At 38.4% G+C, this 24,567-nt stretch overlaps 1 protein-coding gene across 9 annotated transcripts in view; it reads left to right on the forward strand.

The window, feature by feature from the left end:
- Positions 1-316: 316 nt before the first annotated feature.
- SMARCA4 (SWI/SNF related BAF chromatin remodeling complex subunit ATPase 4) overlaps positions 317-24,567 on the forward strand; it is a 79,092-nt gene continuing 54,841 nt past the window's right edge. For 6 of the 9 annotated variants that reach the window (XM_087957014.1, XM_026679555.2, XM_087957016.1 and 3 more), the window contains exons 1-3: positions 374-565; positions 13,453-13,541; positions 22,738-22,983. In XM_087957014.1, the coding sequence (XP_087813140.1) occupies positions 22,762-22,983 (222 nt within the window). In that variant the 5' untranslated portion in view covers positions 374-565; positions 13,453-13,541; positions 22,738-22,761. Of the gene's footprint in view, positions 566-13,452; positions 13,542-22,737; positions 22,984-24,567 lie in introns of all 9 variants that reach the window. The other 3 variants (XM_087957017.1, XM_026679557.2, XM_026679554.2) reach the window with 2 other exon arrangements.

A 24,567-nucleotide genomic window follows, 5' to 3' on the forward strand; every position in this document is an offset into this window, starting at 1 on the left:
CTGCCATCCTGCTGCTGTCTACTGTGCTGCATCTCTGTTATATCCAGCGCTTTTGAGCTTTTTTTAAAAAAACAAATCAGATCGAGTCACTAAGAGAAAATGGAAGGATCAGAATAAAAATGTGAGGCGTTTTGCTATTGGTCCATTAATGGCTACGTAATGCTGTAAAGGTTGCCTCGCACTTCCTCCCCCTCGTGATTGGCTAATAGGTACAAAGTCTTTGGAAGATGTTAAGATTCGGGAGGTCTGTTAGGGAAGAGCTGTCTGATTGGTGGAAAAGACAAGCAGGTTCAGACCAGAGCGAGCGCGCCCCCTTGCCGGCTAGGAACGAATGAGCGCGCGCTCCTGAGAAAACTCGTCTAGCCTGTTAGGAGGGGAGGCGCGCGCTCTGTATGGTGCTACCTATTGCGGGAGCGCGCCGTGAGAGGAGGGGGAGCTGGAGCATCTCTTTCACACTCGCGGCGGCAGCGGCTCCTCCTTTGTTCCCCCCCCAACACACACACGCACACACGCACACCCACCGCTCTAAAGCTCTCGGGCTGCCTGGCTGGCGGGGGCCGGCACGGTAAGGTTGGGGGGGGGGAAAGAACGTTGATCGCGCACGCGCGTGGATGGATGAATGAATGAGTGAGTGAATGACCGTGTGAACGCTTTAGAATGAATCGGGAGTCTGCGGGGGGCAACCTCAGCAAAATCAGCACATCCTGATCGGATGGGGAGGGGGGCGCCGTTATTTTCCGCCTTGAGCCGGAGTCTCATCTCTGCGATCGGCTTCGAGGGTAAGGAGGTAAAGGCAGGCGGGGGTGTGCCGAGTCCGCCTCTTTAGATGCCCCCGCCCGGCATTTTTTTTCATCTCTCGCCCTCCTGCTCTCCTCCTACCAGCATACAATACTTCCTCCCTCCCTCCCCCACCCTAGCCTTTGCATCTTTTTTTTTTTTTTTTTGGTACTTCTAAGCATCCTCGTTATTGATTTTTCAAGCTCTTTGTGGGAATGGATTCCTTCCTGATGTGTCCTATTTAGGTTTCAGTAGTTCATTTATTATTCATTTTATATCCCTGCTCTTTTAATATTTCTCAAGTTATTCTCTACAACCAGCACAAACTGGCTGTGGAGAAAATAGAGTTGGAAAGGGGGTATATAATTTATTAAATTAATATGGCAACCTGAAAAATCAGATTATTTTTTGCTGATCACAACATAAATTTTATGTTCAGAAATATTTCAGAATGATAGTAAATGCTAGTTTAGATTTCAGAGTGTTGGATTAATTATTCAACATATAAATTCACTTCCCTTTGTTCTTAGTCCTTCCTCTGATAGTGCCCATCTTTTTCTGATAAGCTTCTTTTCACCGTGTGGTCTTTCTTCCATCTTTCCATTCTGCATCCCCACAAAGCAAAATCCCCAGAATCTTGTGTTACCACTGCTGTTCTGTGGTAACCCTAGCTAGTCTCATGGTTCCAGTAATGGTGAAGAAAAAGTAGATTGTAGTCCACTTGTGTATCACAATTGTGAAGGGTCTGATCTGGATGCTGAGATTATTGTGAACCATGTTGGACAAGCAGGTCTTAAGGGTCGTCTGTTGCTCTTACAAAAGGATGCTTATTCAAGATTGCTTGATACATATCTCATTATTTTAAGGAATCCTGCTAATTTTTTAAAAACACAGTAGTTGACTTCTGGTTTTGTGATGTTTAAAGTTGATTGTACACAAGTAAAGTTAGTCTATGTGTCACTCCAGCTGTTTCCTTCACACTTTCTTTCTCAGGGACTAATTCAAAGAGCCCTCCAATATGGCTTTTCTTCCAGCTACCTTTGATGTCATTTCATCTCCTGTTGGTTGGTTTTCATTCTTATGAAGAACAATTCAATTTTCCTCTACCTCGCCCCCTGTCTTTTTTAATAGTTCTAATCTTTCATTATGTAGTTCTTCCAACTGTTTTTTAACTTTGGTACTGTTTTCCTAGCATTGTCTCATTCAAGTCTTATCCCCTTTCTTTTTGGAAGTGTGAATCGGCAGCATTCCTATTCTTGTCTCCACTTTTCTAAGGACTAATTCTAAAATATTAGAATCAGAATAGAGCTGGAAAGGACCTTGGAGGTCTTCTAGTCCAGCTCCCTGCCCAAGCAGGAGATCCTATACTATTTCAGACAAGTGATTGTCCAGTCTCTTCTTAAAAACCTCGAATAATGAAGCACTGAAGACAAGCATCTGAAGACCAGCTGTTCCACTGGTTAACTGTCCTCACTGTTAGAAAGTTTTTCCTTAATTCCAGGTTGCTTCTTTACTTGATTAGTTTCTATCCATTGTTTCTTGTCCTGCCCTCTGGTGCTTTGGAAAATAAATTGACTCCCTCCTTTTTGTGGCAGCCTCTCAAATACTGGAATAGTGCTATCATGACTCCCCCCCCCCCCCAGTCCTTTTCTCTAGACTAGCCAAACCCAAATCCTGCAACTGTTCTTAGTATGTTTTAGTCTCCAGGCCTTTAATCATCTTATTTGCTCTTTGCACTTTTTCCAAATTCTGAACATTTTTTGTAATGTTGTGACCAAATGGATGCAGTATTCTAGGTGTGATCTTACTAAGGCTTTATAAAGCAGTACTAATTCACATGATTTTGATTCTATACCTCTGTTTATACAACCAAGGATTGTATTAGCATTTTTGGCTGCTGCCACACATTGCTGACTCATGTTTAAGTGATCACCCACTAAGACTCCAAGGTCTCTCTCACTTTTTTGAGCCAGGTTTCGCCTAATCTGTACTTGTACTTTTGGTTTTTCCTGCCCAGGTGTAAAACCTTGCTTTTCTCCCCATTAAATTTCATTTTGTTGGATAGGGCCCATTGTTCAAGTCTGTCAAGGTCTTTTTGGATCCTGAGCTTGTCTTCTGGGGTGTTGGCTATTCCTGCCAGTTTAGTGTCATCTACAAATTTGATCAATTCCCCTTCTATTCCCTCATCTAAATCACGTATGAAGATATTGAAGAGTACTAGGCCTAAGACAGAACCTTGTACCCCACTGCTTACTTTCCTCCATGTAGATGTACCATTAAGGACTGCTCGTTGAGTACAGTTTGTCATATTAAAGGGGTTTGGACTAAACCCTGTTCAGTAAAAAGGGTTTAACAAAGAAGGGTTTAATAAGACTCATTTCTGGTCTCTTGTAATGAAGGAATGGAAGTGCTTTTACCTTACCCTTATTCTTTTTCTTCCAATCTGATTCCCTTAGTCTCTTCTGCTTTCTTTACATTCATATATTCTTCTTCCCAACTGAAAACCATTCATCAAGTTCTCTTCTCAACTTTGAGAATCTGGAGAACATGGTCGTGTTTTTGTGCAAACAAAGGCCAAATGCTACACAAATTTCTCACTTTTCTCTTTTGCTTTTCTTGGAGACAGGCATGCCAGCCTAGTCTGAGAATGAGATAAAGAATCTGTGTAGAACTTCCAAGAATACAAGAAAAAACATATAGCCCTTTCAGATGAGGATCTAGAAATACAACATAAATGAAGGACCATGCATTTAGTCCTACTCCAATATTGCACAGCTCTTATGGACTCCTCATACAGTGGGGGTAAAATGCAAAGACATCTTTATCTACAAAGACTGTCCCTCTCATTCATGTCTTAGATTTTAGGGTGCCTTATTCCCTGGTGAACCAGAATAGATATTCTCACTTAAAGGAGCTTGGAATTGTACAGTCTTGAGCTGGACTGAATATGTGGCCCTGCAGATGAGCTATATTTGTGGAAGCTCTTTATTAACAATTGAAGAAGAGTCTTAGAATGGTGCTATCAAGTCATATATCAAAGTGCTTTGACTTTCTTTGATATACTGCTCAAAATAATTGTGAATTTCTATCTAGAAGCCTTCTGTAAATAGAGGGAATGATGTGTTTCTACATGTTCAAGATTAGTCATCTAGTATCAAAAGTGCAAAACCTCTGAGGCATCAGCTAGCCTTCAGATGTGCTAGATGTAACCCATGCCTCTAAAAGTTGCTGTATTAAAAATATAATTTGAGAAATAGGCAAAATGATTAAATACATGCTTGTAGAGTAAATGCTTTAACTTTATTTTGTTTTAATTAAATTGATATAAAATCAAATTTATGGAGTTTTTTTCACCACTCCCACCTATTACTGTCCAACGTGCATTCGTCACATGCTACTTTAGAGAGCAGATATGGCCCTTGGCCCAGAAAAAGTTGGACCCTACTGCCTTCTGCTTGCTTTCAACATGAAAGCCTGGTGCTACTTCCAGCTAGTCTAAGAACCTAGCATAACGTGTTCTGTGATCTCCTCTAAAAACAGGATGAAAAGAGGATTTGTTATTTTTACCCTTTTCAGCTGAGGAGAGATAGGAAGAAGCAAAATAAGGTTGTGTGCTCATTTTATTGTAGTCCGGAGTCATAGTTGTTTTGTACCCAACACAGAACTTAAAAATTTGTCTCACTCAACCACTTTCAGCACTAGAAGTGCACCTTAGCCTCTCAGGAAATATTCTAAAGCACCTAATGGTTTCTAGCAATTGTATTCTGCTTTTCTCTTCTTTTTTCAACTACAGGTAGACTGGTCTTCTAAATCCAGGGATTCTTATCAAGCACTCAGTGATTCTCAAAGGCAACATGTTTTTTCTTTCAGCCACTCTTGGCTGTTTTCCACTTCTTGCTTACCTTGAGGAAACATTTTCTTCTCATTTGTCTCTCCCAGCTTGTTTTATTTATTTGTATTTATTTATAAATGTATAAACTGCTTCAGTTGAGACTGACATACAAAAGGAGCACTGCAGCAAACAGGAACATTGTTCTGGGCTCAGGCAATTTTTCTTGTTTTTCCTCAAAGATTTTCTCCTTTGTTGCGCTTGTGTCCCTTATTCTTTTTCCTCAATGCTTTATCTAGAGTGCATTTCCTCTTTTGCTTAAAAGCAAAAAAAATAATAATTTAAAAAATCTGTTCTGTTTTTTGACTAAATGTTATCATGATGTTCAAACTGTGCTAATCATTATTGGTATTAACTACAGTTAGTGAAGGCAAGTCATTTTAAATTATAATTTATATATTTATTTGTTTTCACTAAAGTTAAATCAAGAACAGTCTAAAATTCTCACATAGAGCTAAACAACATTCAATCTGAAAGAGAAGTGGAACATAGGTTCTGTATAATTCTGAAGCTTCCTATCTTTTTCATTTTGTTGAACTGTGATGCTTGGTACTATGTACAAATCAGAACTCAGAATAAGATAAATTGCACATTGCATGGTCTGTGATTCAGAATTGAAACAATTGGAAAAAGGAGACCTAGCACATGATGATAGTGTTGAAGTTCATTTTTCTGACTTGCCAGATTAGTTGAATCAAGAGACTGAATTAAGTTATCTAAAAGCAAACAAAACTAATTTATTTTTTTACTGCCATACTTACAAGACAATCATTTACTGGAACTTTATTTTTAATTTTTTGCCTGAAAAGCATCATCAACTCCTGGCAGCTGCCTGGACAATTCCCTGCCATACAACTGATGTTTCTGTACTCCTTATGTAAAATTTCTCAATAATTTGTTGGGGTAGATTCACATACATCCTTAAAGAGTTCATTGCAATCCTTCAAGTTCGGAATTCAAATCCTGTTGCCCAACTATTTTAAAGCTTCCTAGATCTGATGTGGCTGATAGAAAAAAAGATGATATAAAATGGATAAGTTTCTTGTACTACTACAGGTAGTGTCAGGATTCCGGCAGTTAGTTGATAGGTAGTCCTTGACTTATGACCACAATTGAGCCCACAATTTCTGTGGTTAAGTGAGACATTTGTTAAGTGAGTTTTGCCCCATTTTACAACCTTTCTTGCCACAGATGTTAAGTGAATCACTGCAGTTGATAGGTTAGTAACCTGGTTGTTAAGGGAATCTGGCTTCCCCATTGACTTTGCCTGTTAAAAGATTGCAAAAGGGGATCACATGACCCTGGGACGGTCATAAGTACGAACCAAGCATCTGAATTTTGATCATATGATCATGGGGATGCTTCGAAGGTCGTAACTGTGAAAGACGGTCATAAGTCTCTTTTTTCAGTGCCATTGTAACTTTGAATAGTCACTAAATGAACTGTTGTAAATCGAGGATGACATGTAAAAGATCAGAGATTTATCACTATAGAATCCTCTGAATGAAATTAACTAGACAATTTGTATGATTTACAGATAGTGCTTGTTTTATTTGAAATCAAGCTGGAGTTCATTTCCGTTCCCTCTGCATTCTCAGTAGCATTCTCTTTCATGCCATTCCTTGAATTGGACAAATTTATTCTCTTAACTTTTTTGAGGATGAACAGGGGAATGGATTAAGAGAAGATTGACAGGAGAAAAATGTTTCTCTCTTATCTTAGCTTCTAAGGATAGTTTTAAATGTGTGTTTAGTAGGGCTTTGACTTCTTATCATCCAAAATGATATTCTTTTTTTATACTTACAAATACATGATGATATTCTTGTGGCCTACTTAGAAGGTTCTGATATAGGGAGTATCTGGAAAAAAAAACAAAAAATTGCAGGAATAGGCACTCTGCTCTTCCTTTTCTTCCTACTCATGATAAAAAATGAGGTTGTCAAGTTTTAAATTGTGTCCTAAGTAGCAATTTAATTGCAGCAAATTATTATTTCTAAAGATTTAAATCCATTAGAGCTAATAGGTAAATCAATTGCTCCTCTAGTATTCTATTAGTATTAATTTATACATAAATGATAAATTGTAAAATTATACATATGCCTAGCAATATGTATGCAAACAATTTTATAATTTTCTGTGATATAAAAATGCTACATAAAAATCCAATCAATTTTTAGTGCTAGGACTCAGATTTGTTACTGAGAAACTCCCAATGAAACTATCATTGAAACAATGCTCTTATAAAATGAAGGAAATTGCATTGGCAGAAAAATTAACTTGATAATAAAACTGTTTTAAAATCCTATAATAAAAATAGATTTAGTTAAATGTGGATGCCATTTATTAGTGATATTACTAATGTACTTAGAAATTGGTAATAAGTAATAATATAATTCCCCCTTTTTTATGACCCTGTAACCCCTTAATTTGGGATAGAATCAGGGCAACTGGATAATGTAATTATTAGTTATAATTATTACCATTTGGATTTGATAAATACTGATGCTTAATGTTTATACTTTCTTCAATTATATAAAAATAATACTCCCAGAGTATCAGCCTCACTTTTTTCTTCCTTTTTTGCAGGAGGGGGCTTTTCCTTTTTCTGTTTAGTTTATTTTTCAATTTGGTTTTATTTTTAGGTTGTTATTACATTTGCTTAATAAAAAAGCAATATTTTTTTAAATAATATTTTTCTGTGGGGAAAAAATCCAATTCTAAAAATGCTTTGTTTCAGGATATTAATAGTATAATGAATGCATTTAAATTAAGTAATTCCAGTTAAGCTTTTCTAACATTTACCCTCGAAAAGCAGATAGATAAACAGAATAATCTTAACTTGTTAAATGGAGTACCTGATCTCGCCTATTCAAGGAAATTTCCAACAGTAGACTGCAGATGAATGATGTCAGCATCACCTGGATGGAACTGAATGGCAAAGGTAGCATCACATCAGAAAAAACAAACTCCATCTTCTTCTGTAAATGACATTGCACATGCCTCCAAATAAAGTGGAACTTGCAGCATGATATTGTTTTGTCATCTTCATAAAAGCAAGATTCTTTAGATGCCTATGCCCATGGTTCTCCCTTCCTATATGGAGGAAAGAGGCTCTCTTCCATGGGAGAGAATTCATTAAGCTAGCATTGTTCGACTTTAGTGGACATATCCATTTCAATAGACCATCAGCCAGCCACTACTGAGACATAGTGTTTGAGGGATTTTGGAATTTCCAACTTGGGAAGAATCACTTTTAGGAAGTGGAAAACCAGGGGGGAATTCTCCCATCCAGATTGGAAATTTTCCTGAATGTACCCCAGGATCCTGTCTCACAGAAATTGGAGATCCTTCTAAAGCCGGGGTGTCAAACTCAAGGCCCACAGCCCGGATTCAGCCCGCTGGATGCTTAAATCTGGCTCACAGGGCCGGCCTGGAAATAGCAAAGGACTGGCTCACAGTGCCTCTGGTAGCCAAAAAGGGGTGTGGGGGGGCTGCACGAGGCCCCCGCATGCCCTGTTTAGGCTGGCAGGTGCTGCAGGAAGGCATCCATCCCATCTCCTCCCCGCCCAGCCGTCCCACAGAGAACTATAATGCTGATCCAGCCCTTGAAGAAATCCAGTTTGACATCCCTGTTCTAAAGTCTTGACCAATATTTTTTTAAAAAATGCTGGAAGAAACTCTAAGGCACTTCAAGAAAGATGTAACAAAAGCCTCCACAGTTGGACATTTCACAATTTGGCTGATGTGTCCAAAAAGCTCCAGGGCTGTTTCTTGCTTTAGTTGGCAGCTGATCACATAGGTATTATGTAACCATACAGGTTGATGTTATATGGTTGAAATAATAACAGTACTTAAGGCTGAGATCCTGTGCATGTTTACCCAGAAGAAAATCCTATTCTGAAAACTGCTTCTTAAAATATGTATAGACTTATGGAAGAATTAAAGTTTTAAGCCATTGGTGAGCAATGTGTGGCCCTCAGGTTCTTTTTTTGTAGCTAGAGCCTCTGACCATTATTGCATGAAAGTGATGATGTTTTTTCACCATTGTAGACAGAATATGTATGAAAATCTTAACTCTCCAATAACCAGTTTAGGAAAAATCAACTTATTGTATCTATTATGACACTAAAGCCTTAATTTCTTGTTTTTTAAGTTAGCCACATTTCCTGTTACCTTTAAATCTGGCGAGTTCCAATCTCTAAGTTACACTTAATTCCTGGTCATTGTTATGAATATATCCCTGTAGATTTCTTCGCAACAGTACAAAAGTATTTTGACAGTTGCCTTCTGCCAGGATGTTTTTCGACTTGCCAGTCTAACCTACAGAACAGGTATTCCTTGAATGTTTCTCATCCCAGGTGCAGGAAGGTAAGCTGGTTGCTGCTGAGACAAGCTGTTGCTTAGTAAGTATTTCTAATTGCCATTGGATTCTTCCCATTGCCATCAAATCAACTGCTAAAATAATCGTGGCCCTTCACAGAAAAAAATCACTGCTCCTAATTCAGGCTCTGCTTTCTACTGTGTGAAGAATATAATACTTTTGACAGAAGGTTATGTCTTAGTTTAGGGCCAGAATGTACCCTGCAAGAAGTTTATTTTATTATTAGATTTTTATCTCCCTTTATTACTTATAAGTATCTCAAGGCAATGAATATATACAATATGATACTCCTAGATCACAGGTGTCGAATTCAATTGCGTCACCGGCTGGATTGTTATGTATCGTAACATTTTTGTCCTTGCTGAGCCAGCCTGGGCGTGGCCTTTGCATGACATATTCAGCCCGCGGGCCACCAGTTTGACAGGCCTGTCCTAGATTCATCTTGAGTAACATTTTATATACTTTAGAAATCAAGTGTCCATCTCCACAACATAAATTAATGTCTAGTTCGTTTTGTGAAAACAAAACATTTTTTATCCAATTTAAATCTTTAAAATTTTTTATAATAATTAAAACAATCACAAGCAAACCATTTATTAATTATTCTCTTGAATCCCTCTTTTTCAAATATCAGTAAGTCTCGATTCATCATCCATTTTGCATTCTGATATCATCTCTGTTCTATGAAGTGCTGCATGAGGTGATAGCCAACGTGGCAGTTTATAGCTAATCTTCCTTTGAATTTCTGTCATACACATGCTATTGATTGCCTAATATCATGAACTTAAAATATTAACTTTTACTTTGTCATACCACAGATAGGCATGCCACCCAAATCTCAAATCAAAACCTTTGAGGTCTAACAGCCTTGAATTTTTTAAAGTTATCCAATCTTTTAACCATACCAGACAACAGGGTTGTAATATAATCTAAAATCTGGCAAACCCAGATCTCTTCTACCTTTATAATCTTGTAGCAGCTTATATCTAATTCTTGATTTTTTTTATTTTGCCAGATAAATTTAGATCTATCTTTCTGCCACTGTTTGAAAATGGAATCTCTAATCATTATCAGTATAGTCTAAAATAAAAATAATATACTAGGTCAGGGGTGTCAAAATCTGTTAATGAAGGCCACATTGGGGTTGTGTTTGACTTTGAGGGGGTGCGGGGCATGGCCTGCTTGATATCACTCATGTCAGGGGCGCCTATGGAGGCCTGAGCACTCTGCCAGCGAAAACGGGCTCTCAAGCTGCGTTTTTGGCTGGGACAGCTACCTGCAACCCTCTGCCAGCTTAAAGGGCTCGAGGGCCACGTGCAGCCCTCCCAAGTTCTGTTTTCTCTGGCAGAAGCACCGCAGGTTGGTCCTTCACTGTTTCCAGGGCAGCCCCGTGGGCTAGAGCTAAGCACCCCATGGGCTGGATCCGGCCCATGGGCCTTGAGTTTGACACCCCTGTTCTAGGTAGTACATTAATTTTAATTACTGAAATTCTTCCCATTAATGACAACTGTCATTTTTGCCTTCTATTTAAATCCAGTTTTTATCTCCTTCCATATTTTAGATTTTTTTTGTAAAGCTTAGAATTTTTCTCAGAGTAACCCCCCAAATACTGTACCTTTTTCGCAACTTTAACACCAGTTTTAAATTCCAATTTCTTCTGATCTTCCACATTTATATTCTTAGTCAATATTGTCATCTTTGATTTATTTATTTTTAAATCCATCATTTCTCCAAACATTTTGATTTTCCTCACAACATATTCATTGTTCTCTAGCGGATCTTGCACAAATCGTTGGCAAGTGCATGTAATTTGTAAATATGCACTTTAATTTGTAGTCCTTTTGCTCTCTTATCTTGTCTAATATCTCTAACAGTTCCAAACACTAGAATAAATAATAAAGGGGATAAAGCAGAAGTTGGCTGCACTTTTGTTGACAAGGGGTTCACTGGTCGTGAGCGCCCGTGCGTGTCTGCGTACACACTTTGCTCGCACACACTGCTTTGGGGCTGATTGGCAGCTCCAGTGAGTACATCAGGGCAGAACTCGCCTGGGCGGGGGGAAAGGCAGTTATTTAGGGAAAGCATAGCACAAAGGTGGGTGGGCAGGCCCAGCCAGAGATCACAGGTAGAGGTTCACCTGAACCCTGCCAACCATTCAGCAGCCCACCACTGGGATAAAAGACACCTCTGTCTTGTTCCCTTCTGGATTTCACATGGTTTTGTAAAATCTCCATTCACCAAGCTTTCTGGAGTGTATAGATGGGATTTCAGACCCTGTATAAAGCCCAATCCAAAATCCATCTTTTCCATTACTTTAAACATAAAGGCCCAGTTTAAGTTGTCAAATGCTTTTTCTGTGTCCAGAAAGATTAATGCAACCTGTTTCTCACTACGTTGTAATTATTCAATTATAGTACATTATCTTTTAGTTGCCTTTTAGGTAAGAAACCACACTAGTCTTTATATATATATAATCCTGTAAAACTTTTTTATGTCTTTCAGTTAGAGTCCAAAATTTCTGTTATTAAGCAAGACATTTGTTAAGTGCATTTTGCCCCATTTTACGAACTTTCTTGTCATGGTTGTTAAGTGAATCAGTGCAGTTGTTAAGTTAGTAACATGGTTGTTAAGTGAATCCAGTGTCCCCATTGATTTTGCTTGTCAGAAAGTCCAAAAGATGATCACATGACCCCGGGACACTGCAACCATCATAATAAATATGGGTCACTTGCCAAGCATCTGAATTTTGATCACATGACCCTGGGGATGCTACAACAGTCGTGTGAAAAATGCTCATAAGTCACTTTTTTCACTGCCCTTGTAACTCTGAACGGTCCCTAAACTGTTTAAGTTGAGGGCTACCTATGGTATATGTACTTGCCAGAGCAAAGGAAGCAAAACAAGGCTAATCTTTCACCCTAGTGGTTACCATCTAAATTTGACCAGTGGGGTGATATCAACTCTCTGTGTTGTATTATCTGGGTGTGAAAATACAGAGGCCACTGGAAAGATATTGTGCAAGGGATAAATGTGATAAATGAAGAGTGAACTATAAGAAAGACATTTCTTGCAAACTGTTTCCAATCCCCTGACCCAATTCTTGGTGCTTCTTTGCAGTTGCTCAACTTGTGTTGAATCTTTGAATTGCTTGCACAAGTCCTCACAATTTTTTTTACAAGATTTTGGAAGCCTTTACCTCTTTCCTTGGGCTGAAGACAGTGACTGGCCCAAGGTCACCCAACTGGCTTCGTGCCTTATGTGGAACTGGAACTTGTAGCCTAGCCCAGTGGTTGCCAACCAGTGAGCCAGGGACCACTAGTGGTCCGTGAGAAAATTTTGGTGCTCCGCACAAAATATCCCCCCCAAAGCAATTAATCCAGGCTGCGCAGAAACACAAGGCCTGCCCACCCGCTGGCCCCCACCCTTCAGCCAAGCGCAAACCTTACCTTGAGTAGAGCCACATGAGCTGGAACTGGAAGGTAAGACCAACAGCGGGGGAGGGAAATCCACCCCGGGGTGGCTTGCTGACGGTGGTGGGAAAGTCGGTCCTATATTCCAGAGCTGCAGTAGTCACAGGACTGATCCTTTGGTCATCCTGGAGCAGCTCCTCCTCCACCTGGGTGCACCGGTCTGCTATGGATGACGAAAGGGCCAGTCCTGTGACTACTGCAGCTCTGGAATATGGGACCAACTTTCCCACCAACGTCAGCAAGCCACCATCAGTCAAAATTCATATGAGTGGTCCACGGAATTTAAAATTATGAGTTTGGTGGTCCCTGAGGTCCAAAAGGTTGGCGACTCTTGGTCTAGTTTTTAGCTTGATCCTTTAAATCAGGGTCCCACAACCACCGGTCCATGGACGTGCAGTCCATGGAACCGTCCCTGCCGGGCCGCTGGCTTTTCAGGCGCCGCCATCTTGTTTTGATGAAAAAGTGCTTCCGGTGAGCTTGGCACTTTTTCATCATGGGCTGCGGCCGCCAATTTTTAGCTTGGGGATCCTTTAAATGGCTGGGTGCTAAATGGCTGTCAGTAGAGATAGGAGTCACCTTTTATTTAAAGTCACCTTTTTCCAACCAGATAACCTCCAGTTGTGTTAATTAACAACTCTCATCCTCCCTACTGCTAGAAGATGATAGAGTTTATTCAATACTTCAAAGAAAGGATTGTCTTCTTTGTGAATTGATGTTGGAAATATATTTCAAATGGTATATGTGTACATGTACTGTTACTCTCTGTTTTGGGAGCATCAGGTTGAATGAATTGATTTTCAGAACTGGAATGTTGTAACCTTTAGTGTTGGGCATAATCCTAGACAGGCAGATGGTGACTATTTCATAATTTCAAACTGACAGATAGCAGATATTTTGAATAGAAGAATAAGTACAGTTTTTTTTTCTCCCAACAGAATTGGAATAGGTACTGGGAAGAGGGAGAGACCTCTGATCACTATACAGGACTGATGTTATGAATTAATTTACACATTGACTTTCCCAGGTACGTGAAAACAAAGAATGCCCTGTTTCCAATTTTTAAAAATATACATAGAAGGTATTTCAGTGATATATTTTGTGTAACATCAACAACTTAATGGGTTAAAATTGAAATTTTATTATTTATATACATTATTTATTAAAATAATGGAAATCACACATTGCTATTTTTTATGTAATTTTAGATATTTATATATAAATTTTAGATATAATGTAATTGGTCTTATTTTGTTTCACTCATTAGCCACTTGATTGAGATCACTCAATTTTTAATTCAAAAGGTTTTCTTAGGCTACTGATTCTTTCACCTGAAGCTTTTGATTAAAATATAACATTTGGTCTACATTTGTGTTTTGAAATGGGATGTTTCCGGGCATGACTGCAAGTGGATTTCTGCCTGAATGAGAGAAAATGCAATAAGGAAACCAGGTAGAAATGGTACAATGGAAATAAAGATCACCACCTAATGTTTTGGTGCAGTGGAATACTTTCATTTCATATCCAAAGGAGATATATATCATGATTTCTTTTGCAATAAATTACAAAAAGTGTAAGCAGGAGCTTGCATTAACCATCATACACTTCTGGCCTATTGTATGCATCCCTGCAGGGAACTAGCCTCCCAGGTGCCACTATATCGCAAAGTATCCATTTCCATAAGCAGGCTGCCTTTAAGCGGAGGAACCCTGCTGTTAGTGTAATATATGGAGGAACAATGAACTCAGCTGCTGGAGTTCAGTTGTTCCTGGAAATACAAACTTGTTAGGCTCATTTTGGTTCCCTGGAATCTCCTTGGGCAGCCTGGTGATTTGGAATTTTTGTTAACATTTAAAATTGTTAAATTGTATATAAGACCACACTTTGTTCAGGAACAAGCAGATGGAGATGACTTAAAGCATGGCATAAATAGCATATTTTGGAATTATTTATCCGCTTGTAAGTAGATGATCCAATAGAAGTTAGTTACAACTGAAGTAGTATTCAGTTAGATAAATTTCTCTTCTTGCTTATTTGGGAAGCGTTTTGCTTTTTAATGCAAAATTAATTACTTTTTAGTGTAGAAGTAGTTCTTAACCTATGATCATTCATTTAGTGACCATTCATCGTTACAGTGGCCTCAAAAAAAAGGGACTATGACAGTGGTGGGATTCAAAAAATTTTTTCTGTGGGAGTGGCTTGGTGGGCGTGGTATGGCTTAGTAGGTGTGGCTTGGTGGGCGTGGCAGGGGAAGGATACTATAAAAACTCCATTCCCTCCCCACCCCACTAACCTGCTTTCCAGCTTCGTTCTCCTGTGCAGGGCAACAAAAGAAGACCGAGCCAATCAGCTGGGACTCAGGAGGCAGAGAATAGATGGGGGCGGAGCCAGCCAGAGGTGGTATTTGCTGATTCTCTGAACTACTCAAAATTTCCACTACCGGTTCTCCAGAATTGGTGAGAACCTGCTGAATACCATCTCTGACTTGTGACCTATACTCGGTCCATTGCACTACCCTCAAGGTCACGTGGTTGCAGTTCTGGAGCTTGGCAGCCAGCTTGCATTTATAACCGGTTCCTGTGTCCTGCAGTCATATTATTGCAATTTGTTATCTTTTCTGTCAATTTCCTGTTTAAAAAATGGTAAAAATTGCCCATTGGGGAAGCTGAATTCACATAACCACATTTCACTTAATGACCACTCAATTAACTAAATTGGTTTAATGATCACCATCAAAATTGATTTAACTTACAACTTCAATGACTTATGATGATAAGTCAAAGACTGCCTGTAAAGTCACATTAACTATACGTTCACTCAAATCTTAAGGAATTAATTGACAAAGAAAAAAATTATTAAAAATAATATTCATGTAATAAAAGGTCTGACTTCTACTCTTTAATTCCAGACCATTATCTTCTACTTTAGCCATCCATTATTCTTGACATCATTATCATCATCTGTCCTATCGATCAGATACATTGTATAGCTTTTTCCTAGCTTTTTCTTTACCACATCTTCTCATAATTTAACCAAAATACTGATGTGTCTTGGTTGTATTCATCATCCTGCCCTACACAATATTTTCCTTCTCAGTCCTCAGTTGTCTCATTTTCATCCATTCAATTCTTGCAGCTATTTGCTCCAAAAGGTATTGTAGCTTTCTCTAGGTGATTTCTCTTTCTGTCCATTTGTCGTCTACTTGATACTTTTACTAAGTCAAAACCCAACAAAATTCATTACGCCTTGGCATAAATCCAGTCATCATTTCTCTATACAGGCAATCCTCTACTTATGACCACAGTTGAGCCCAAATTTTTAGTTGCTAAGCAAAACATTTGTTAAGTGAATTTTGTCTCATTTTACAACTTTTTGTGCCACAGTTGTTAAGTGAATCACTGCAGTTGTTAAGTTAGTAACATGGTTGTTAAATGAATCTGGTTTTCCCATTTTTATAAGAAGGTCACAAAAGGTCACTGCACTCATCATAGCTATGAGTCAGTGGCTAAGCATTCAAATTTTGATCATGTGATTATGGGGGCGTTGCAACAGTCATGTGAAAAACAGTCATAAGTCCCTTTTTTCGGTGCCACTGTAACTTTAAATGATCCCTAAATGAGCTGTTGTAAGTTAAAAAACACATGTATTTCTACCATGACATTTTCCTGTTAGGATTTATCATCATCAAGCTTTCCCCATATTAGCCATCCAGTTCTCTTGATCTGAAGTAATTCCATTAATTTTCTCTTGCTGTTTCTTATACTTGGAGCTGCCTGATTAATTTAATTAAAGCCCCTATTCAAAATTCACATATTTAGCTTAATTTAATATTTACATCTTGTTACACCTACATGAAGGTACGTAAAATTGAAATTATAATAAATTTTCCCTGAGTCTTCATGTCTTACTTTGATTGGCAACTTGTAAACTCTTTGGAAAGGACATGTATATAAGATGACTATATTTAAATAATAAATGCTACTGAATTCTACTTCGGAAAAGTTTCAGCTATGAATTTTCTAGGACCATGGAACCTAACAGGGATTTGATGAAATCTGGTGTTTTTATTTTTTTATTTATGAGTTTTTTTAATCTCACATTTATTATTATTTTAAATAACTTAAAGTGGCAAATATACCTAATGCTTCTTTCTCCCAGTTTCCCAACAACTTTGAGTTGGGTTGAGCTGAGATACTGGCTGGTACAAAGTCAACCAGGACCTTAACCATTAGACAAAACTCATTTTTTTCAATAGAGTAAAAGTGCACAAAATTAAAAGAAGACTAAGGAAAGACAATATAGAAAATAAGAAAAGGAAAAGGAAGAAAATAAAACATTGGGACTCTCCTATCAAGTCATCTTATTCTTTTCCCTTTCTCTTTGACCTTTTTTAATTCCCAGATCCATAAATCATCAATACAGTCTTTTGTTCTTTTGATAAAAAGTCCATAAAAGGGTTTTAGTCTCTTAGAAATGTCTTTATTATCTTTTTCCTGACCAAAATAGATAGGCTTGCCCATTTCCACAAGCTCCATCAGTCTAATAATCCAGTCTTCTACTTTTGATAATTCATTATTCATCCAACTTTGTGCATAACAATAATCTTGCTATAGTTTCCATATATAATATTAGTTTCCTATATTTCCCATATTTTATCGTCCTTAAATCCCCATAAATATAATTTCGGTTTCATCATAACATTAATATGTAATATGTTTTGTATCATTCTATGAATTTGGATCCAAAATTTATTTGCTTTTTTATAAGTCCACCATGCATGATAGAAAGTTCCCCTTCCTTTTTTTTTTAAACAAATTTTATTAATTTTAAAGACAAACAAACCATCATTAACCATTAATACATGAACCTCTTTCCATTGTAAATTTTACAAGTCAAATAAAACATTATTTTATACAATATAATTCTATTTTAGACCATTTCCATATGAGCATACAAATATCTCTTATCCAATTTCTCTTTATTACTCTTTACTCTTATCCAATTTCACTATTATTATTTTTCTCTATATTTATCCAATTTATAATTATCATCTATTTCTCTCTGACTTGGTTACCATTATTCTCATTCTATATTCCTGCAAGGTTTTATTAATTCTCCCACATACATAAACACACAAAACACAAAAATATAAAAGATCTTTTAGGAAAGTAACTTGGCCCCAGAAACCTCTCTCTACATGGACTTCAATTATATTCATGCTCATCTTACATGCCATTACCTATTTTATTTACCATTCTATATCTTCTAAATTAGCTTCTCCACACATTTCACTCTTCTTAATTCTATCTTATTTAATTCATTTTAATTTAAGTCATTATATTTGTATCCTTTGTCCATTCTTTATTATCCATTTGTCTCATTCCCTATAGTAAAAAGAAAAAAGAGTTTCTCCTGAGATCACTAATCAGAGTATGATGCCTTTCTATCACCCCCCTAAATTAACATTTAAAATAATACCTAATACCCAATCTGATTCTGCTTGGTACATTCTATCTACTAATTTTTTTAAAAAGAAAAATAATAAATCCAAAATGATTAAATACATTACTAAACATTTCAATATTTTAATCTCTTATTAACTCTTAAACCATTCTAATTTTCTATTTCTAATACAAATGCTACAGTACCATCTTATGTACCTTGCAGAATCTTTTTTTAAACAAATTATACATTACCCTTTGTCCCTAAAAAAATTCCTCTTTTCCCATCTGGTTTCAAAGCTTTGTGGCTTTTCTCCACCTTTTCCCTTTCTTTCTTCTCCCACCAGGCCTTTCTACCCCCCCCTTCTCCTAGCCTCTGCCTTGTTAGCTTCCCTTCTCTGTTGTGTTCCTTTTTTCTTTTGTTTTCTAGCATTATATTGATTTTGCATCTTATTTTTCTCTTTCTTGGGTGTTTTTTTAAATCTTAAGTCCTTCATTTTCCTTCCTCTCTTTCTCCTCTCTTTCTTAATTAAATTTTGAGATTCATCAAAGATGGCTTCTTCTTCTTCTTCTTCTTCTTCTTCTTCTTCTTCTTCTTCTTCTTCTTCTTCTTCTTCTTCTTCTTCTTCTTCTTCTTCTTCTTCTTCTTCTTCTTCTTCTTCTTCTTCTTCTTCTTCTTCTTCTTCTTCTTCTGTTGCTGCCTCCATCTGTTGTTGTGTTTGTTGATAAATAGCAAGCGCCATTTCTAAAAAGAGAAAGGCTTCCTTTACAGCGTCCTTGCCCTCTCTTTTTGTTTGTTCATATTCTTTTCTCAGTTCCTCAACGGAAAAAGCCATTATAAATCTTTTCTTTTCTTTTTTTTCCTCTTTCTTCTTACAACAACCAAGATGTTTCAAAAGTTAGAACAGTCCCCAAATCCCAAAGTCACCACTCAGTCCAAGCCAAAACAAAGTTCTCACTTTCTCTTCCTGGGGTAATATCAATCAAAAAAACAACCAAATCTGTATTTTAAAGCCTTATTGCAATAAATTTCAGTCTTCAAATCCTTAAGGCATCTCCTCCAACAAGATCTTAATATATATATATATATATATATATATATATATTGTCCTCTCCCTTCCCACTTATCACAGAAAGCAAGTTTTAACTTTCTATAAAAAGACAAGTTTCTCAATATCCATTTGTTGATTCCATAGGGAAGGAGAGTAAACTTTCCTTTCAGCACCTCAAAATTGCCGCTTATAGTTCTCTTCTGGAAAGTATCATTCAGAAAGCCATAATTTTCAGGATGTTAAATATGTCTTAAAGTCCTGGGTCAGCCAAGAAAAACTTTCACTTTAAAAAAACTTTCTCCTCTTCCTCCTGCACATTCTTACCCAGTTGCCGGCTTCTTTGTGGCGGCCATTACGGACCGCCGCTGCACCGTCTTGAGAAAAGGGGGTTTTGCCGGCCGGGGAGGGGGTCTGCAACACCCCCAAACCCCTCTCCGGATCCCCCCTGTCTTCAGCCGCCCCTGCAGGGCAGCCTTAGCCTCCAAACCCGTCTGGATCAGAGGCACCAAAACGGCTAGCGCCGCAGGGATCTCGCAGTATCGCGAATCCCTGCCACTAGCGAAGCCGACAAACCGGAAGTCCCCAGAAAGTTCCCCTTCCTTTTTACACTTCTTACACTTGATTTGAAATTCCTTTATATCTTTTTGATAGTTTAACTGGTGTCATTTACTGATACTGCACATCAGTTTATAGAAGTTCTTTGTTTAATGATGTCACAAATTTAATATCCCATATATTCATATTGTAAAGAAATTTGGAGCCCTTTTCATCATATAATCTTTAATCTGCTTCAGGTTTTTCAAATATATTTTAACTATTATATGATCATCATACTCTGTGTATGTGTGTTCAGCTTTCTTTTTCTTGATTCCAGAACTTTTATTAATCCATGTTCATCGTCTCTTTCATCTGATTATAAGAAAACCATTAAAAAGAATATTCTCCAGTGTGCTAATTGGAGAATCCAAGTATGGGTTGCCTTTCTGCCCAGAGACTGAGTCCATCAAAGTTTTGGCCACGCCCCTCTGTCGCTTGTCTGAGTCCCCAGTTTCGACTCAGTTTTGGCCCTAGAGAGATGTTGGACCAACTGACTCAAAGAATTAAAGCAGAAAAAGGCAAAAGAAAGAACTTGGATTCTCCTGGCAGGTTTGGCAGCAATTTGCAAACAGTGAACGAAGCGGCGGTTAGCCATTCCGTGATTGTGGCTTTGGGATTTTACCGCTTTGGATTAAATCACTTCCCCTAGAGCTTCGGGGACAGCTGTTGCCCCAACTGGACTACCAGTTTAGCGGCACCTTGCCCAGGTCAACCGGGTCACTCTGGAGATGCCGCTCGCACCACCGTGTGCCTAATTGCCGCTTGGGAACGCCCCCCCCTCAATTAACCGCTAGCTTCAGAGCGTGGAGCTCTTGAAGCCATTGGTGAGTGTGTTGGCTCACCCAGTTCTGCTGGAACAGCCACCACCACAGTAAGCCCCTGATTGTCAAATGAATCCCGACCTGCCTGGTGGCCTTATAGGCATACTGTGTTGTGACAGCTGCATTCAGAACACTCCTTCATAGAGCAAGCTATCTGTCACAGGGCTTGGAGCTGCCAAAAATGGCAGAGCGCACAGTGCCAGCAGACAGTAGGGAGGAACAACTTTCACCTGTGCTGCTCAAATCCACAGGGCAAAGCTTCATTAAGATCAAGTAGGCTAGCAAGGGAGCTGCTGATAAGATAAGAGCAAAAGCCCTTTTTCCAAAAAGGGCTTCTAAAGCCAAAGAGAAGGATGCCAGAAGGCATCAAAAGGCTCTGGAGAAGCAAATCTCCAGAGCTGAAAAGCAAGCAGAGTGGTGGGAGCATTCAGATTTGCCTCAGACAGCAAATGTCATTTCCGCCCTCTGCAACAGGAGCCGTTGCCTCCCTCAAGCGCTGCAGTTCCACAGGCCTGGTCACCAGAGTGTGATAGAGAGCAATTCCTTCAGTTGCCTATTACATCAGGAGGCAACAACAATATTTTTTTGCCAGAGATCAAGAACAAGTTGCTGGCGGGGAGTGACTGGAATTTGGTGGTAACTGAGACAGAAGGTTGATTGGCTAATGTCAACTGGGAGTCACTAAATGGAGCAGGGTATGAGTTTTAGTGTGGGGGCGGGGAATGTGGGAATTCGGATTCAGATTTTCCCCAGATGTACCAACATGACTTCTATAATAAAGTCTTACTTTGTCTCAGAGTTTTGAGTTGTCTGGAGGGTTTAATTGGAATGCTGACACTAAACGTAGTATTAAGGACCGATTGAATATGAAACAAGTACATGGATCTGCATCAGTGGTGGGATTCAAATTTTTTTACTACTGATTCTGTGGGTGTGGGTTGGTGGGTGTGGCAGGGGAAGGATACTGTAAAATGTCCAGTCAGAGGTGGTATTTGCTGGTTCTCCAAACTACTCAAAATTTCCCCTACGAACCTGCTGAATACCACCTCTGATCTGCATTATATCTGACGTTATTATATTTCCCCATAGGCTTTAGCTCTTTATTGAGGACCATTATGTTCAGTACTGAGAAAAGTAAGGTCCTGTACTTATATACAGGATAGGCAGAACTTGGCTCAACCAGTAGTGACAGAGAGGGATCTAGGTGTCCTAATGGACAACTACTTAAATATGAGCCAACAGTGCATTGCAGCTGCCAAAAAAGCCATTGCAGTCCTAGGCTGCATTAATAGAGGGATAGCTCAAGATCAGGATCACAAGAAGTGATAGCCGCACTCTATACTCCACTAGTGTGGCTATACTTAGAATACTATGTTTAGTTCTGGTCATCATGATACAAAAAAGATTCTGAGACCCTAGAAAAAGTGCAGAGAAGAGCAACAAAGATGATAATGAGGCTAAACCATATAGCAAACAGTTAAATGAACTATGTATGTGTAGCTTAATGAAGAAAAGGCTTATCTGTGGCATTATAGCTGTCTTCCAGTACTTGAGAAAAAAGGGCATAACAAGAAGCAGTGTGTGGAATCTGTGGGATCAAGAGTTACTGACAGCTTATGTCCTCTTGTATTGTACCCGCTATAAGGACCTTCATTATAACTCCTTGACAAAATAGTTGATTGTTTAAGGTACAATTATTATCAGGTTAGCATGATTTAGCTTCCTTCAACATAGCCTAATTTTGTTACATTGCCTGTAAAATTAGACATAACATGATTGCCCACCAACAAATCCATCAACTATTCTTAGTCAGTTTTGTTTTTATTCTAATTTTTTAAAATGTGCTTTATTTTTAACTCTTTACTGTCTATGACTGCAATACACTAATCTTAAAAATACAAATAATTAAAAAGCTGGAAAAGTGTCTGTGCTACAATAAAGCGTTGGGATTTTCTGTATCTCTTTGCTGCCATCTTGTCATCCAGATTGGTTCAGCTACACTTAATTTTGAAATACATAGAATTTTCCATCAATAAATAGGTAGATGATTTGTGAGTTGATACTTGGGAGCTTGGCAACATAGTCCTTTATTTTCCCCAATGTCCCAAGGATACTGATTTGAAAGGAGGGTAAGTCCTGTTCAATACGGTCCTTGAAAGATTTCAGATACTTATTTTTAGTGTTTTGTTTTCCCTGACAACAGGCAGTGGTATCTTTAGAAAAGCCTATATTATGGTTATGCCATACTGTTAACGATGATTGCATTTAATTAACAAATACTCTCCTCTGATAATAAATTTTCTTTCCCAAAGATATTACTTTGAACATCTCTGAAAATGTCTACTCCTGATCCTCCAATGGGAGGGACACCTCGTCCCGGACCTTCTCCTGGGCCTGGTCCTTCTCCTGGTGCTATGCTGGGCCCTAGTCCTGGGCCATCCCCGGGTTCTGCACACAGTATGATGGGTCCCAGCCCAGGACCACCATCGGCAGGGCACTCTATACCACCACAAGGGCCTGGAGGTTATACTCAGGATAACATGCATCCGATGCATAAGGTAATCGAGGTTGATATTCTTAATGTTGATATTCTTTCATCTGTCTACATCTTTAACAATATGACTTGCTTTACTCAAATAGAAAAGGAAATAGGGGGACCAATTCCTTTTTTACTTCGGTGATGAAATATAGCGCAGCAGAATGTTTTGTTTAGTGTTAAATTTCAACAAGGGAGGAAAATAGTTGTATTTCTGTGTTATAATTTATTCAGGAGTTCAGGTAGATGTACATAGAACTCTCTCCTTCTGTTTTTCCTCCCAAAAATGTAATAAATAATAAAACATATCCAAGTCCTTGACTTGGAGCCCAAAATTTTTGTGGCTAAGTGACACATTTGTGAAATGAATTTTGCCCCATGTTGCAAACTTTTTTGACACAGTTGTTAATCGAATCACTGCAATTCTTAGTAACTTAACTTAGTAACATTTTTCTTTTAAGTGAATCCGGCTTCCCCATTGACTTGGTTTATCGGAAAGTTGCAAAAGGGATCACACTGCAACTGTTATAAATATGAACCAGTTGCCAAGCATCTGAATTTTGATCACGTGACCATAGGGCTGTTGCAATGGTTGTAAGTGTGAAAAATGGTTATGTCAGTTTTTTCACTGCCGTTGTAACTTTAAATGGTCCCTAAACAAACTGTTTAGACTGTTGTAAGTCGAGGACTACCTGTAATAAGAGAAGGTGACACCTTCTACGCAACCAGCAACCAAGTAGAAATCTTGTAGAATAGAAGACATCCGTGCCTTTCCACAAAAAAAGATTTTGCAAAGAGAACAGTCTGCATTGGAATAGTATCCAAGGAGTAACTGTGTTAGTCTTGGGTTGTAGAAGCAAGAAAATATTCTGCAGCATTGTAAGACTAACACATATATTACCACTTACATATATTATCAGTTGCTTTTAATGGATCACAGTCCAGGCTAATGAGGCACAGGTAGTCCTTGACTTATGACCACAATTGGGACTGGAACGTCTGTCACTAAGCAAGGTGGTTGTTACGTGAGTTGATTTTACAACTTTTGCCATGGTAGTTAAGTGAATCATGGGATTGTTAAGTGAATCCAGCTTCCCCAATTGCAACCACTTGTCAGTCACTGGCTAGGAAGATTGCAAACGGCAATCACATGACACTGGGATATTGCAACTGTTGTAATGCTGGTTCCAAGAGCATGGAGATGCTCTGGTGGTCGTAAGTGCAAGGACTGGTTACAAGTGATTTTTTTCAGTGCTATTGTAACTTTGAAAGATCATTAAATGAATGGTCATAAGTCGAGGACTACCTGTAACAGGATTGTTAGTGTTACAAATTGCTTTTGTTATATTACTTTGGACTATATTTTTTTGATTTCTTTGGCTTCTATGCTACTCCATTTCTGAAACCACTGAGCAGCTTATTAAGAACTACATTTAGGATAATCATTGTTCTGATGCACCACCATTTTGGGGAAGGTGAGGCATTGTGATCTTTATTTGTCCCCAAATGCCTTTCTGAATGTGTTTAAACAAACATTATAGGGAGGGTGTGTTCTGTGATAGAAACAAGGGCCATCACCGAGAAGGGTTGTACAGAAGGTTTATGT

The sequence above is a fragment of the Notechis scutatus genome, chromosome 2 (assembly GCF_049901735.1).
Source record: "Notechis scutatus isolate UNSWTSFEM ecotype Mainland chromosome 2, rNotScu1.2, whole genome shotgun sequence".
Classification (NCBI taxonomy): domain Eukaryota; kingdom Metazoa; phylum Chordata; class Lepidosauria; order Squamata; family Elapidae; genus Notechis; species Notechis scutatus.